General features: G+C 45.1%; 1 protein-coding gene across 6 annotated transcripts in view; it reads left to right on the top strand.

The window, feature by feature from the left end:
- Positions 1–15,160, top strand: part of fli1 (Fli-1 proto-oncogene, ETS transcription factor) — a 58,504-nt gene that overhangs the window by 34,385 nt on the left and 8,959 nt on the right. For all 6 annotated transcript variants that reach the window (XM_079515164.1, XM_079515163.1, XM_079515167.1 and 3 more), the window contains one exon: positions 1,436–1,504. In XM_079515164.1, coding sequence (XP_079371290.1) covers positions 1,436–1,504 — 69 coding nt within the window. The remainder of the gene's footprint in view (positions 1–1,435; positions 1,505–15,160) is intronic.

Genomic DNA, 15,160 nt, shown 5'->3' with positions numbered 1-15,160 from the left:
GAGCCAGTGCGCACCCGCCGATGGTAAATCATTTGTGATTTTGTATCGCATCGCTGAGAAAATGTAGCTGGTTGTTCTGCTAGCTAAAGGCTGTGGGCTGTGTTGTGTGGTGTCGTTCCACTTCCGGAGGCCCCCACCTTCCTGTTTAACCCGGAAGGACAACAAGCTCCATAGAGTGAGCCCGGACGGGCGGCCCCTGGGGCAGTACCAGCATGCTAACACTAGGGGCAGCAAAGGAGTTAATGTATGTCTCCCATGATAATGTATTAAACCAATAACGTTTGCTTCAACAATTACTAATTGATCCAGAATTCCATTACACTCAATATGAGTAAATTAAAAGTGAACTACAGTAGGAGTAGTACAGTGTAGTAGAATCGAATGGGACAGTCTGGCAAAACAGGGTGGAATAGACAGTTTGCCAGGATGTCAGTGTAAACTAAAGGTACATTATTTCTCTACAACAGGGGTGCCAAAAATCTACCAAAAGGTATATCGTAATCTAACAGTATATCTCAAAGGCTGTGCAGGTAGATCACATGACATGGCCCTAAAACATATAATTTAAATATAAAAAAGGCATCTGCCACTTGAATTAAGGTGACTTGACTTGATTGACTGACATCAAAAAGGGCCTGTCAGGCCTGGGCCATGGCTCAGTGGTCCAGGCACCTTGGCTGGCAATCCAGTCTGGCAGTGTGCCGCAGGTTCGACTCCCGATCCCGACGGCCTTTACTGCATGTCTTCCCCCCCATCTCTCTCCCCATTTCCTGTCAGCCTACTGTCTGTCCCTCCATAAAAAAAAGGGCCTGTCAGCTCAAACCCACTTATGCAATATCTGCTTTGTTTTCAAGAGTGTTGCTCACAAACGTCGGTAGCATTACAAAGTTATATACCAAAAAAACAACAATTTCATTTTCACCCTTTTATTATATGTAACATCAGTGCTACTATTCCAAAGGTAAATGTTTTTAAAACTATTTTCAGCAATGGGATAACAATCGTTTTGGTGGGTAGATCTCGTTTAGCTGGGCATTTTGAAAGTAGCTCTCAAATCAATAAAGTGTGAGCTCTACAACAATTGGCCATCGCACGACAACCATTTAGGTCTACGCTAGTATTAGCTTTTACATTTTACATTTAGGTTTACGCTAGAAAGAGTGTTCAAGTACAATTCACAAAGGCCCATTACCGGCAACATATTATGCTATACTATAAGCTAACTATGTTATATAAGCACACAAGTGTACAATTAGGCCTTATCAGGCAGGTGCTTCAAAAGAAAACAATCAAGACAATGTAGACTAGAGAGATTCTGCTGTTCTTTTTTTCTTGCCAGTTTTGTCGCTATATTTCAGAGCCTCTTACTTCAGACAGATAAAAGACAGACGATTATGGAGTTGTGTCTTAACAAATCCTTTTGGTACTGTTGCAGGTAGCTCATCGTTATCCTACAACACTCCATCTCATGCGGACCCGTCCCCACGCCTGGCTGCCAAAGAAGGTACTCACACTCAGTCCTCCTGGATACTGTACTCTCGTCATTCAAACCTGCTCAGTTCACCTGAATATCAGGAGTATTTTGGTGCATGTGCGTCTGAGCCTTAGAGTATATATTAATAGAGACGGCACCCGGAGGAAACCCTGAGGCGAAATGGACATAGTGGCCGAATTTGGTGTTGCAGCGCTGGGCCAATTATGGTCCGTTGACTATCATTGCGCACGTTCATGATGACACATGAACACTGTTTCATACGAACGCGTGCAATGATAGTCAACGGCCAGCGCGTTCACGATTTGGCCCAATCCATCCCAGAATGCACTCTGTTCCTACCCGCAAGGAGGAGTGAAATCGCCTCATGCGCTTTTGAGCAACTTAATGCAAGTGGATGGGAGGAGGAATCCGGTGCCGTCTCTATTAATATATACTCTAAGGTCTGAGCTGGAACTGGTTAACTGGCAGGCTACACATGGGCTTCACTCACAGTGAAAAATCTGTGGAAAATCCTTATAATCCATATACTTAAAACTAGGTATGGAGCTTGATAACCGATACCCGAAAAAATCAGAAAACAAGCTTATTGAGTACCCGTTATCAATAAGCTTTGGGCTTATCAAGCCTGTTATCGAGCACAGCGGCCCATGGCATCATGGTTAAACGATGATTAAACAATCAAGACAAGAGGCGATCAAGATAATCGCCCACGCTGGCACAAACATGTCTAAAAGTGTATTGATACCTGCCAACCGAGTAAACAACATTACGTGTTTAAAGTCACTGTCTGTACACATTATTAACCATTAACAGTTCCTTTAATATTATGTTATATTTAATATTATGTTATTGGTAAAAAAGATCCTTCCGTTTGTTAAAAAAACGTACTGTAGTTGAAGGCCCTAGTAAAATATACTGGTTCTGTTCAGAATTTATTATCTCCCATCTTTTCACAAAATAATATAAAATGCTCGATAGTGGGCTCGATAAGAACCCGGCTCGATAAGCCTGATCGATAAGGTGATCGTTATCAATACAAATTAACGAGCTCCATCCCTACTTAAAACCTAGATATACTTTGTTGTAGGGCAAATAGCGTCAATACCGGTAGTAGATCAACAAGCTCACAATGCGTCACAATGTACACATTTGGTTTACATTTGTACACTCTCTGAGTTAAAATGGTAAATTACACACACACACACACACACACACACACACACACACACACACACACACACACACACACACACACACACACACACACACACACACACACACACACACACACACACACACACACACACACACACACACACACACACACACACACACACACACACACACACACACCCAGCAGGTGCGGGTGCTTTGTTTTGTACCTGAAATAACAACAACCACAGAACTGTTACGACACGTTGCCATTCAGGTCTTCTACCTGAGCATTAGGAAAACACCGGTGGTCACAACAGAAGAGAGGTAGATTAGCAAGACAAAGGAGCGGTTGATGGCTTCTGTCCACAGCTCGGGGACAGAACAGAGACCGGCGAGAGTGCTGCTGGTTTGAATACGGTGAAGCGAGCAGGAGGCGGTTTTGCATGAATGATGAAGTGAAGTGAAATAAATGGACATGCATGAGAGAGACAGGTGGCAAAGGCGAAGCCACAGTTTGTTACAAGAGGGTGATTGGCCTTTGTTTTCGTAAGCTAGGCTCCATCGCTTGACGCTCTCTTTATCCACCAGACGACATGGCAAGGACAGGGAGACAGTGAGAACATGGGTTTATAAGATGTGTTTTTTTACTATGCAGAAAAGAAAATTGGTTTCGAAAATCCTACTATAAATGTGCAACATCTCTGTGAGTGTGTACGTGTGTCTGTGGTTCACGTATCTCGAGAATCGTCCGACCGACCCACTGACTTCAAGTTCAAAGTCGGCGTACATGTCACTGACGACCTGAGGGAGTGCCGTGTCCGGTTGAATCAAGTCGGTTGAACAGGTTATTATCAAGAATTGCCGATCCCACCTATATGCCCATACAATATGGCGGCTGTGGCTCAGGAGGTAGAGCAGGTCGTCCAATGATCCCTGGTCGGCGGTTCGAATCCCGGCTCATCCTGTCCACATGCCGAAGTGTCCTTGGGCAAGACACTGAACCCTACATTGCCTCCAATGAGTCGGTCGGTGTGAGCTTTCCACCATTGGTGTGTGAATGTGGGAAGTGAGGACGCTGGCGTCGACTGTTCGCCGCTTCACCTCCCAATGTATGAATGAATGAACCATTGTAAAGCGCTTTGAGCACTTGGAAAAGCGCTATAAAATGCAATTCATTATATTGGCATTATACGGATGGCATTGGGCATCTCCATATGGGCATACGATATAGGCATGGAAATCTGGATGTCCAGAACTGTCAATCCAACCGATATGCCCGTATTCCATTTTTTACAAAGTATATACAGAGTAGTTTACAGACGTAGGCATAAGTGGTTAAGAATAGTAGGCTAGTAGTTTGATATAGTAAATGCAGTTTTGCTTTCTCTGCTAGCATGGCAGGGATTGATTGGAAAAGATAATAGCTGGGAATAACATGCAATGAATGCTGGGAAATCATGTCTGTGTGGTACAGTATGGGCTGTAGTCTGCTCAGCCATGGACACTTTCATTCTTGTTTGACATCTAGATATTGTGTGTTTAATTGTTTGTTCTTAATCTGGGCACTCAATACAATGTCTGAGTGGTTGTGAGTGACGTGTGCTGCTTGGGCTCCCATGGTGCCTGCCAGTGAGTTCCCGGATCGATTCCCGGGCTGGCCACATGGATCATTTACAGTTGCCCTTTACTCTCTCTCTCTCTGTTTCCTGTATATCTACAGTGTACTATCTGGAGGCACTAATTAACCCATTTAGGCCTGTCGTCGAAATAATTAAAAAGTCTTCTGAAAGAACATATTTTCAAATATTTGTGCCACATTTTCACGATTTTTCAAAAATAGCAGACCTACAAGCTCATAGCTCTATGAGCTTGTAGATCTGCTATTTTTCCATAGCTAAATTATAACATAATGTTTAAAACACCAAAAGGGGTTCCCGCCCAAAATGGGTTAAAGAAGTGGTTTCTGGAGTCACGAAATTCGATAGGTCACCAACGTATGTGTGACTGACAATCGATATGATGTAACAGCCAATTGGTTGCTTATTTAGTTTTCATGAATGCTATAAAATCACACTCGTGTGAAGTGAGGGGCGCTCTCCGCTCTTATCATCATACTGTACATCACATTCCGCGCTCAGCCAATCAAGTCATTTCCGTGGTATAAAACACACAAAGCTGGGCATATAGGAGGGGCTAGCGCCCCTCGAAAGGTTGCTTTACAGTACACCCAAAGGTGTCTTTGAGGATGAACGGACAAAATGACAAACCATCTGTTGATGATTACTGTGCAGGATGTATACCGCTGTCCACAAATATACTACTATAGTACTGTAGCCTCCAAGCTATACGCTGCTTTTCAAGTTGGACCCCCAGGGCGGCAAATTCAATTATCTTATTGCAGAATAAAAAAAGGTGATTATTATTATAATGTACAATTAATTGTACAAGAATTTAATTCAAGCCAAAGCATATGTTCGGGGTCCAGGACAGGCCACTGTCAGGACGGTATAGGCCTAAGTGAGTAGGGCGCTACCACAGGATGGAGTTCCCCCCCCCCCCCCCCCCCCACACCTCTCCTCGGGCACTTTTCACTTAAACACCACAAGTTTCTGCTGACACGGGACTAAAACCCTCGGTGCGAAACGCGACTACACATCCTTTACATGGAACTATATGGTGTCACGGCCTGCAGACAGGGCTGAGGACTGCAATAACAGCGATAGCCTCGCACACAGGATGAGGGGCCGTATCGAGGAGGGAGGAGAGGAAACGCTGGCGCTGATAAGTGTCCGAGAATGCCCTCTCTCTCTCTCTCTCTCTCTCTCTCTGTATCTGACTCGGCCTGTGAGCGTTAGCAGACCATGGACTTGTTCTCGCCTTATTGGCTTCAATAGCAATAGAGAAATGAAACGGGCAGGCCCAGATAAGATTCTGCTCGGTCACCCCCTGACCCCCGTCCTTCCTGGTTCTCAGCGGCAGGTATTTGGACTGGCAGGGATAAAGGGGCGACTCCCTTCAGCCGCATCCTCCCCCCACCCCCACCCCGCTCTACCGAGGTGACTTCTATTATGAGTGTTCCTCTCACAGCGTCCGTTACACTACAGTAACGCCGGGCCGCAGACGGCCAGACGAAGAGCCCAAACTAAAGGTTTAATTAAAAAATGAAAGTTATGACAGCTAAACCAAAAGCGAGGAATTAAAGACGGCTATAATGTTTCGCTTCGTCACAGGCTTTTTTTCATATGACAGAAATGTTATATACTCCGTCGTGCAAGAGAGGAGCTATGCCTCAGCGGCGGTGCCTGCCCTGCTCCTAAAGCCTTCATCAACATTTCGCTGAGATCCATATTGCCAGATGTCTTCTTGTGTTCAAATTGCCTTTTCGGAGAACAGTGGAATAGCACGCCGGCTCTTTGGGGTTGAGTAAGCAGGAGCGTTCAGCAGGAGACTGCCTTTAATCTGCTCCAGACTGCACAGTGTAAAATGCAATGTTATGAATAAAGGAGAGCATATAAAACACGGAATGCCAGCAGCTATGAAAGGGTGTGTGTGTGTGTGTGTGTGTGTGTGTCTGTCTGCCTGCGTGTAAGTAAGCATGTGTGTGTGTGGGCGTCCTGCATGCCTTCTTGCCGCATGCATCAAGAGTGTGCGTCTTGGCTTGCTTGTGAGGGTATGTTATGTGTACGTATGCATTTGGGTTTGTATGGGTAGAAGACATACGCGTATACGTGCCATATGTGTCTCAGTGTTTATGTACACATGCGACGGCCCAGCGGTTGGGTAATGTAGCATACCACGTGGCTTCCACGCAGACATGAGGCATGCAATGTTTATGCAGACATTTCTGTATATCAGTATACTCCTGCCACCAAAAATAGGCGATTCTACAAGCAAGCTCACGATGCATCGCGATGCCACTATACTTTCAGCCTGGGACACCAGTCGTATAGCTGCGGCCACGTATAAATCCGGCTTTACGGGCTGATGTCTGTTTCCATCTGCAGCCTCCCACATCGCAACCTGCTTCTTTTCACTGAATCAGCAGCAGTAACGATGACTCACTCCTATGATCATTATTTTTTACTGAGATGCCGCCTAACAGGTTGCAGGGTGAGGAGGATGCCCTCATCCCCGTCTCAATCGGTGGCCTACAAGTTTCCAAAACAACTTAACTGACCGTGCAAAAGAAAATACATAAACCAAATTTCCCTAAACCAAATATGTCAAAGTCAGTTCCCAAGGAAACATTTTAAGTTTTCTTGAAGGAGAAGGGGTGGGTGGGTTGGGTAGAGGCTGTCATTACGTATGCGTCTGTGGTGAATACAAAAAGGGAAAGTATACAATGATTGGTCTTTTTTATCTCCCCAACGTTGGCCTCCCAAGTTGAAACTACATTCTCTCTTTACGGTGACTCCATTCATTGTATTGCTGCTGCACAGAAGCCGGCGTGTTGCTGCACTTTCATTTGCAGCGTTTTATATTCAGAGCTATAGGCCCTGCACAGCCCCTACTTTGCAGTCCTGCAGTTATCCACAATCACACCTGGGAGATGCTCAATAAAATTGCAATTTCCGACTGTTTGCCACCAGACCGTGCTACCGTGGAAATAGGGTCTTATGCCTCTCACACAAAAGGTCCCATGATAGCAGTTGCTGAGATGTCAGCCAAGATTTTCACAACTTGTTGAGGCTTACAAGCCCATTTCTAACATTTAAGTTGCCACCAGCCTTAATCCCTTACTTTCACGGTCACACTGAATATGAACTAGTAAAGGCTTAATTTTCAATGTGAAATGTGATTGGCAGTGCTGGACAGTAATGAAGTATACTTACTTGAGTACTGTACAATTTTTGGAGTATAAGTGCTTTACTTTTTTCTTTTCAAAGACAAATACTGTATTTTTGACTCCATCACATTTCTAGCCAGGGAAAATTACATTACAGAATTGACCACTTACGCCCTATTACAATTACACTGAAAATCTACAAGCTCACAATGAGTCATTTTTTAAACATTCACGGAAAATCTTGTCAAAACAACCATGCATTGATATTGTGAAGAGTGCTGACCAAAACCAACAAGTCACTTGAATTTGCAAATTAAGTTTTTTATTGGGTTGGAAACTTAAGGCAGGTGGGGGGAGAAACAAAGTAACAGTTACAATTAGTAACATCATGCAATCTTCACCAGCCAGGCACAGGGACGGACGCCATTGAAATGAAGGGGAAATTTGCGTCATATTGTCCCTCATTACGTCATATTGTCTCTTTATTGTTAATGGCATTTAATGTTTGTGTTGGCACCGTTTGTTTTATATCATGTTTTACCATTACATCACCTAATCAACTTGAGTTAGACTTTAAATATATTAGCTCCCCTCACTTCACACAGGTGTGATTTTTATCATCTAATGTATGAATGAATGAACCATTGTAAAGCACTTTGAGCACTTGGAAAAGCGCTATAAAAATGCAATTCATTAAGCCAATTGGACCGGGACCTACGGAGACACTCCACAATATAAAAAATAAGATGTACCATTACTCAAACCAATTTGACCAGGAGTATCTATACTTTGAAGTGCTGTGTTTCTTTGTCCACCACTATAGTGAATATGAAGCTTATTTTTAGCCTATTATTTCACCCTTGTATTGCACCTCCTCCACCCTCTACCGCTGCAATGAAACAGAGGAATTTGGTAATTCCAGTCAGGGACAACTCATATTCTCCGCTCCTGTTCAGTGCAAGGGGAGGTGATGATTCACCGTTGTGGGTGTTTATTTTTGAGTGGTGTAAACCACTCCTACAACTGGCTTTGTTAGTGCAGAAAAAATGAGCATGGTTGCTATGTTCACCCTGTTCACCCGGGTGTGATTTCATTACGTCAGACATGATTTCATTACGTCAGACAGGCCTTACACCACTCAGTTCACACGGGTGTGATTTTAATTTTTATGCCGAGGCTCATTTCACCCAGTACATTCAGACTGGCAACCTTGAACCTTCACAATGTCACCCAGTACATTCAGACTGGCAACCTTGAACCTTCACAATGTCACCCAGTACATTCAGACTGGCAACCTTGAACCTTCACAATGTCACCCAGTACATTCAGACTGGCAACCTTGAACCTTCACAATGTCACCCAGTACATTCAGACTGGCAACCTTGAACCTTCACAATGTCACCCAGTACATTCAGACTGGCAACCTTGAACCTTCACAATGTCACCCAGTACATTCAGACTGGCAACCTTGAACCTTCACAGCACTGCGATCCCAAGTGGAACAAACTGCATCAAAACACTGTGTTTACTCTGGTGAACCATGAGTTCACCAGAGCACTTCTGAAGGAAGTTTGATCTGAGTTTTGCGCGTGCGTATCCGTCCGTCTATAGGCTATGTGTGAGTATGTGTGTGTGTTCCCTTGAGGAGATTATACTGCACTCACTGTTACTGCAATATATACACGCACGCACGCACGCGCACACGCACACACACACACACACACACACACACACACACACACACACACACACACACACACACACACACACACACACACACACACACACACACACACACACACACACACACACACACAGTATGTTGTAAACCTTGCCAGTATTTGCTTCCTCCCATGGCTCCTTTCTCATACAGATGTCTTTTAAAGCACCTGTATTATGGGTATTAAAAAGTTGAGCCTGTCTGGGTCTTTCTCTCGCTGGCTCAGACCTTGGTTTAAAAATGGCCCATGACTCGACTCTTTCCCCCTCTCTCTTTTCCTCTATCTCTCCCTCTATCTCTCTCCCTCTCGCTCTCCCTCTCTCTCTCTCTTTGTCTCTCTCTCTGTCTCTCTCTCTCTCCCCCTATTCTCGCCCCCTCTCTCTCTCTCTTTCCCTTGCTCTTCTTTCTGTCTCTTTTCTTCTCTAGTGCTCAGGCCTCCTTGTTTTGACTAGGCTGGTCCAGCAGCCTAAGTCTCTCAGGAGCGCTGCACCACACCCCAGACCGAAGTGGAAACTGGCTCAGCTCACTGTCAAAGAGGGGGGGGAGAGAGAGAGAGGGGGGAGGGGGGGTATAACAGAAAAAGACGCCTGGAAAAATGATGGAGCATTGGGGGGTGGGGGTCTGTGTAGGAGGAGGGTAGGGCGGTGGGGGGTGTATGTCTGTGTACACGTTTCAGGTCTGATCCGTCTGTGCGTGGACCTTGAGGCTCAGGCGTATTCAGTGCCAAATGGACCAGTGGCTGCACTTCTTAAGAGCACTGCCAACGCTTTCTCGTATGTTATGTCACCTCCCTCTCGGTCGGTGGAACGCCAACCCGCCACGGAGTGTCTCTGCAATCTTCAAAGACAAAAACAACACACTACACAGTAATCCTTGAATATCTCTGGCACTATGAGATACTGCCACAGTGCCACAGTGCCACCCCTCTCTTCATGTTCTCTGGAATTCTCGAGGCTTGCCCAGGGAAAAGGCTTTGAAACACAGTTCCAGTGCTCAGAACTCGGGAGTATAAGAGATCTGTGGACGAAGCCACATCATGACACATTTACTGGGCATCTGTGTTCTTCAGCGCCATACCAGACAGTAGCCGCGTTTTCTGCCTTCGTTTTCTTTGCAAATTCCAACGTTGTGTTTCGTCTGTCGGGTTTTTTTTCCCCCTCCCCTCCCCTCTCTTGAGTTTCTTCAACTCCACCCCCACCCACCTCTCTCTCTCTCTCTCTCTCTCTCTCTCTCTCTCTCTCTCTCTCTCTCCCCTTCTCTTTCTCTCTCATGTATGTTCTTTGCTCTATCTTTCTCTCTCACGTCTCCCCTTCCCATCTTTTCCTCAAATGTTCGCTCTCTTTCTCCTCCTTCTACCTCACTGTTTCTCGTCTTCTTCATCCCTCTCTTTCTCTCTTCCTCCTCTTCCTCCCTCTCTTCATGTTTGCTCCCTCCATCTCCCCTCCTGTTTGTGCCCCTTCTCTCCTCCTGGAAGGAGGTATAGCCCCCTTGTGTTTTTTTTTTCTCCTCTTTTTTTTCGTGGCACTGGTGCTGCAGGGTTGAGTCGAGGGGGGAAGAGAGGGCCAGTAAAACAAAGAGAGGTTGTCTGCAGGCGAGGGAGGCAGGAAACGCAAGTCTCCCAGGACTTCTCCCCCAGTCGCTGCTCCTTGGCTGTCCTACCGGCCCACACCAGATTGAAACTGACAACCTCCACCGAGTCCCGGCCGCCCTCCTTGTTTTTACTCCCTTCCCTCTTTCTTTCTGTCTTTCTTCCCCTCTCTCTCTCTCTCTCTCTCTCTCTCTCTCTCTATATCTCTCTCTCTCTCTCTCTCTGCGTTCCTCTCTATTGCTCTACCTTTCTTCTTCTTTCTTTCAGTCTTCTGATCTCTTGCCGTATCTCACTCATCCACTGCAGGGCTTGGATATATCGCATCTCATTACTTTATATAGCTTCCTTTGACTTTTTTGACTTTTTTCAATGTCATCATTCACTCCACTGCTTTTCTTCTTACTCTCTCTCTCTCTCTCTCTCTCTCTCTCTCTCTCTCTCCTCTGTGGTGCTCTCTCTCTCTCTCTCTCTCTCTCTCTCTCTCTCTCTCTCCTCTGTGGTGCTCTCTCTCTCTCTCTCTCTCTCTCTCTCTCTCTCTCTCCTCTGTGGTGCTCTCTCTCTCTCTCTCTCTCTCTCTCTCTCTCTCTCTCTCTCTCTCTCTCTCTCTCTCTCTCTCCTCTGTGGTGCGCTCTCTCTCTCTCTCTCTCTCTCTCTCTCTCTCTCTCTCTCTCTCTCTCTTCTCTCTCTCTCTCTCTCTCTCTCTCTCTCTCTCTCTCTCTCTCTCTCTCTCTCTCTCTCTCTCTCTCTCTTCTCTCTCTCTCTCTCTCTCTCCTCTGTGGTGCTCTCTCTCTCTTCAACCACAGACAGCCAGGGGACAGAGTCAACTCTTTGTCTGGCCCCTGCTAGGGACGGGGGCCCGCTAAAGCAACAGCGGGGGTTAAAAGTTGAAAAGTTTAGAAATTAGAGAAAAAAGATCAAAAGGTCTCCTAAACGGCGGGAAATGTGACCGGCCAGAGGCCAATTCTCTAAAGAAACAGAGAACAAGTGAGGAAAAGGGAAATAAGGCAAAATAACATCCTGTGAAAGTACTTTAGAAGATGTGCTTGGTTTTGATTTTTTAAAATGTTTTCACTGGTTGGCATCTTACAGTACTATAGGACAAGTATAGTACCATTTTGACCTGAGATCACATTCTAAAAATGTCTTCTACATCCTGACAGTTTTCTGAAAATGTCGTTCTTCGATTTTTCAAAAATAGCAGACCTACAAGCTCGTAGCGCGCCACTCGGTGGCGCGCTATGAGCTTGTAGATCTGCTATTTTTCAATAGCTAAAGCATAACATAATGCTAACACCAAAAGGGGTTCCCGCCCAAAATGGGTTAATCTTTTGTGGTCGAACAGAGAGGAGAAAATAAAATCAAGATATGGAATTGAGCTGTAAAGGAAAGTGGAGGATTACCCTTATTTGGAGAGTGTTATTATGAATGAAGCCACACAGTAGTTGCAGTTGCAGCAGGTTCTGTCATTATAAAACCATTGTATTTTGCATCCAGGAGAGGGCAGTATTGTACAGTATTTAAGTATTGACATGACATGTACACCAGTAGCAGATTGTGAGATCACAGTGATGAGTCACTGAAACCTTGTACAGATGACTCGGGTCAAGATGCACACACGTGCACAGCACACGCACACGCACATACATGTGTTATGATGTGTATATATAGGCACACGGTGACGGTGCGTCCATAGTTACCCCTCTGAGGGTTGGACACAACACAGTACAATGAGTAACAAAAGGTGGACTAGCTAAGCCACCTATGCTGTCTTGTGACTGATATCTGACACCGTCTGAATTGTCCTATAGTAGGCCTATAGTAGTAGTAGTACACACATGTGGCTAACTATTTGACATTGACAAATAGTAGGACATTGACATGTCCTACCAACCAATCCCTTTCTATTCTTACAGTGATAAATAAAAGTTGTTAGCATCTTGTCTTTGTGTGACTGTGAAAACGTACTAGAAAGTAAAAATACTTCCACCCCTGTACTTGGGCGTGAGTATGCTTGCGTGCGTGCGTGCGTGCGTGCGTGCGTGCGTGCGTGCGTGCGTGCGTGCGTGCGTGCGTGCGTGCGTGGGTCCGTACATGCGTGCGTGCGCGTGCAATTGATTTAATGTATTTTCACTGCAACATCTTCCTTTACATCTGAACTGCCAATCTCATTCATATTAGAGCGCTGCCCACTATAGTGCCTGTACTGTGTCCTTTACTATAGATGTTGAGGGTTAGATCCCCACAAATACTCAGGGTGCCTGTTCAGGGTCGGGTGGAACTGGGGAGCATAGTGCGTACCCGTTACACACCCAAAGTGAGGCCCTTCACTGTCAGGTGAAAAGAAGATGGTAACTTGACGGCCCGGATGTCAGAGGAGACTCGAGGCTATATCTTCACCCTCCCACTGACTTATTGTGGGTGTTAGCAGAGATGGAGCAGGGGAACTGGGAATTGGCTTAATTATCAAATTGGGATATGAAGGTGGAATACATTTTCTCTTTTGTGTGGGACGGCGTGGGGTGCTCGGCAGCATATTGTCATTATTTGCCTGCCCCTGAGATTGCCGTCATTGAAAACGTCAATAAAAAGATTTTGAAAAGAAAGACATTTGAGGGTTAGAGTGCCCGGAGGCGTTTCTCTTGTCCAGATGGAGGAACCGGTGACCCGTTAGTCATACGCCCACATCTTTTACCTCCACCACTGTCAGTCAAAGTGGTGGTCAGCACTTTGAGCATGTCCAAAATTAAGGTCAAAGAATAGCCTGGGCACCAGAAATTGGTATTAAGGTGCACTATAAGCTGATTCCCCTTAACCCATTTTGACCTGAGATCAGATTCTAAAAATGTCTTCTACATCCTGACAGTTTTCTGAAAAAGCTACGTTTCTATGTCAGTCGTTCTTCGATTTTTCAAAAATAGCAGACCTACAAGCTCGAGTGGCGCGCTATGAGCTTGTAGATCTGCTATTTTTCAATAGCTAAAGCATAACATAATGCTAACACCAAAAGGGGTTCCCGCCCCAAAATGGGTTAAGACAGAACTGTCAACGGCACAGCACTAATGTATGTATAGGACTGAGACAGTATACATTCATGAAGGGGGACATCAACAGCTGCCACTACTATAATAAAAGTATCACCTCCCTGACCTCCTATGTCAGCGCTATCCTTTGTGTAGGCACCATTTCACTTCCTCCTTCCAGCCAGCCCCCTTGTGGCCCTCCAAGGTACACGACAAGACAAAAAGATATTCAACGTGATAAGACCATGAAAGGCACATGTAGGACACCTGCACACACTGGCAGAAAAAGTGTATCTGACCACACCAGCGCCTATCATATTCCTCATCCAGTCCATTGGAGGAGGACACGGTGTTCCGACCGTTTTAACTCACAACAATGCTAACCACCAAGGGCATTGTTTGGTTGCCATGCTAGCCAAACAAACTGTGAAATTGAGTCGACGTTCAATTTAGAGGCAGGGAATGCACAGCAGCGCTTTTGGTGCCCCGTTTGGGAGAGATACTTCCTGCTTTATCTAAGCATGTCAGAGTGATTGATTGTGGTTGGTAGCCTTCCACTTTCCCAGCAGTACTACTGAATGGTTTTGAACTTCACAGCCTATATAGGACCCTTTCCAACCAGGGTCAGCTTTTGCTACGTACGCGTGTGTGTGTTTCCACACCCATGTGTGTTCACATATATACAGTATGTGTCTGTACTGTGTCAATGTTTTGTGCATTTGTTGATTTCAGAGCTTCACCCCCAGCGGGGTCGGAGGTCAATGTTGCAACCTCCCCAGGCAACTTTAAAAAAATCTATATTATCTTTTATAAAAGAAACAAGTTGAATAATTAACTTTCTATGGATGGATGCTAAAGGCTAAATAACACATCAACAATCTTTTCCCCCCTATTGAAAATACATTATTTACGGGTAATTTTCTGTTTTCATGACGCAGCCATTCGACAGTATGAATCCATCTTTTTGGTCAGTGTTTGCTACGGTTTTTGTCTGGTGATGATGAAGTGGTTAAGACATTTTGACCCATGTATTGGACTGAATACCAATATCATTCCTTCCTTCCTAAGCCTCCCCTCTACTGTGGGCCGCTCAGCTGTCTTCCTAGACCAGATTCTACAAATCTTTCTTCTAAATCCTAAAGGTTTTCTGAAAAACCTATGTTTCTATATCAGTGGTGCTCAAACGTTTTCATGTCAAGGACCCCAAATATAAATAATATATGTATTTGGCCGCTGGTCCCCCATTTGAAAATATGTTGTTTCAGGGCCCCCTCCCCAGAAAAGCAAAGATTTGAGTTAAAAACGTTTGCTGTGGAAGTATATATATTCAAAGATTCGCGCCACATTTGCACGATTTAAAAAAAATAGCAGATCTACAAGCTCGTAGCTCGGTGCC

Source organism: Electrona antarctica (genome assembly GCF_951216825.1).
Source record: "Electrona antarctica genome assembly, chromosome: 11".
Classification (NCBI taxonomy): domain Eukaryota; kingdom Metazoa; phylum Chordata; class Actinopteri; order Myctophiformes; family Myctophidae; genus Electrona; species Electrona antarctica.
This window is presented reverse-complemented; position numbering and strand designations above follow the sequence as displayed.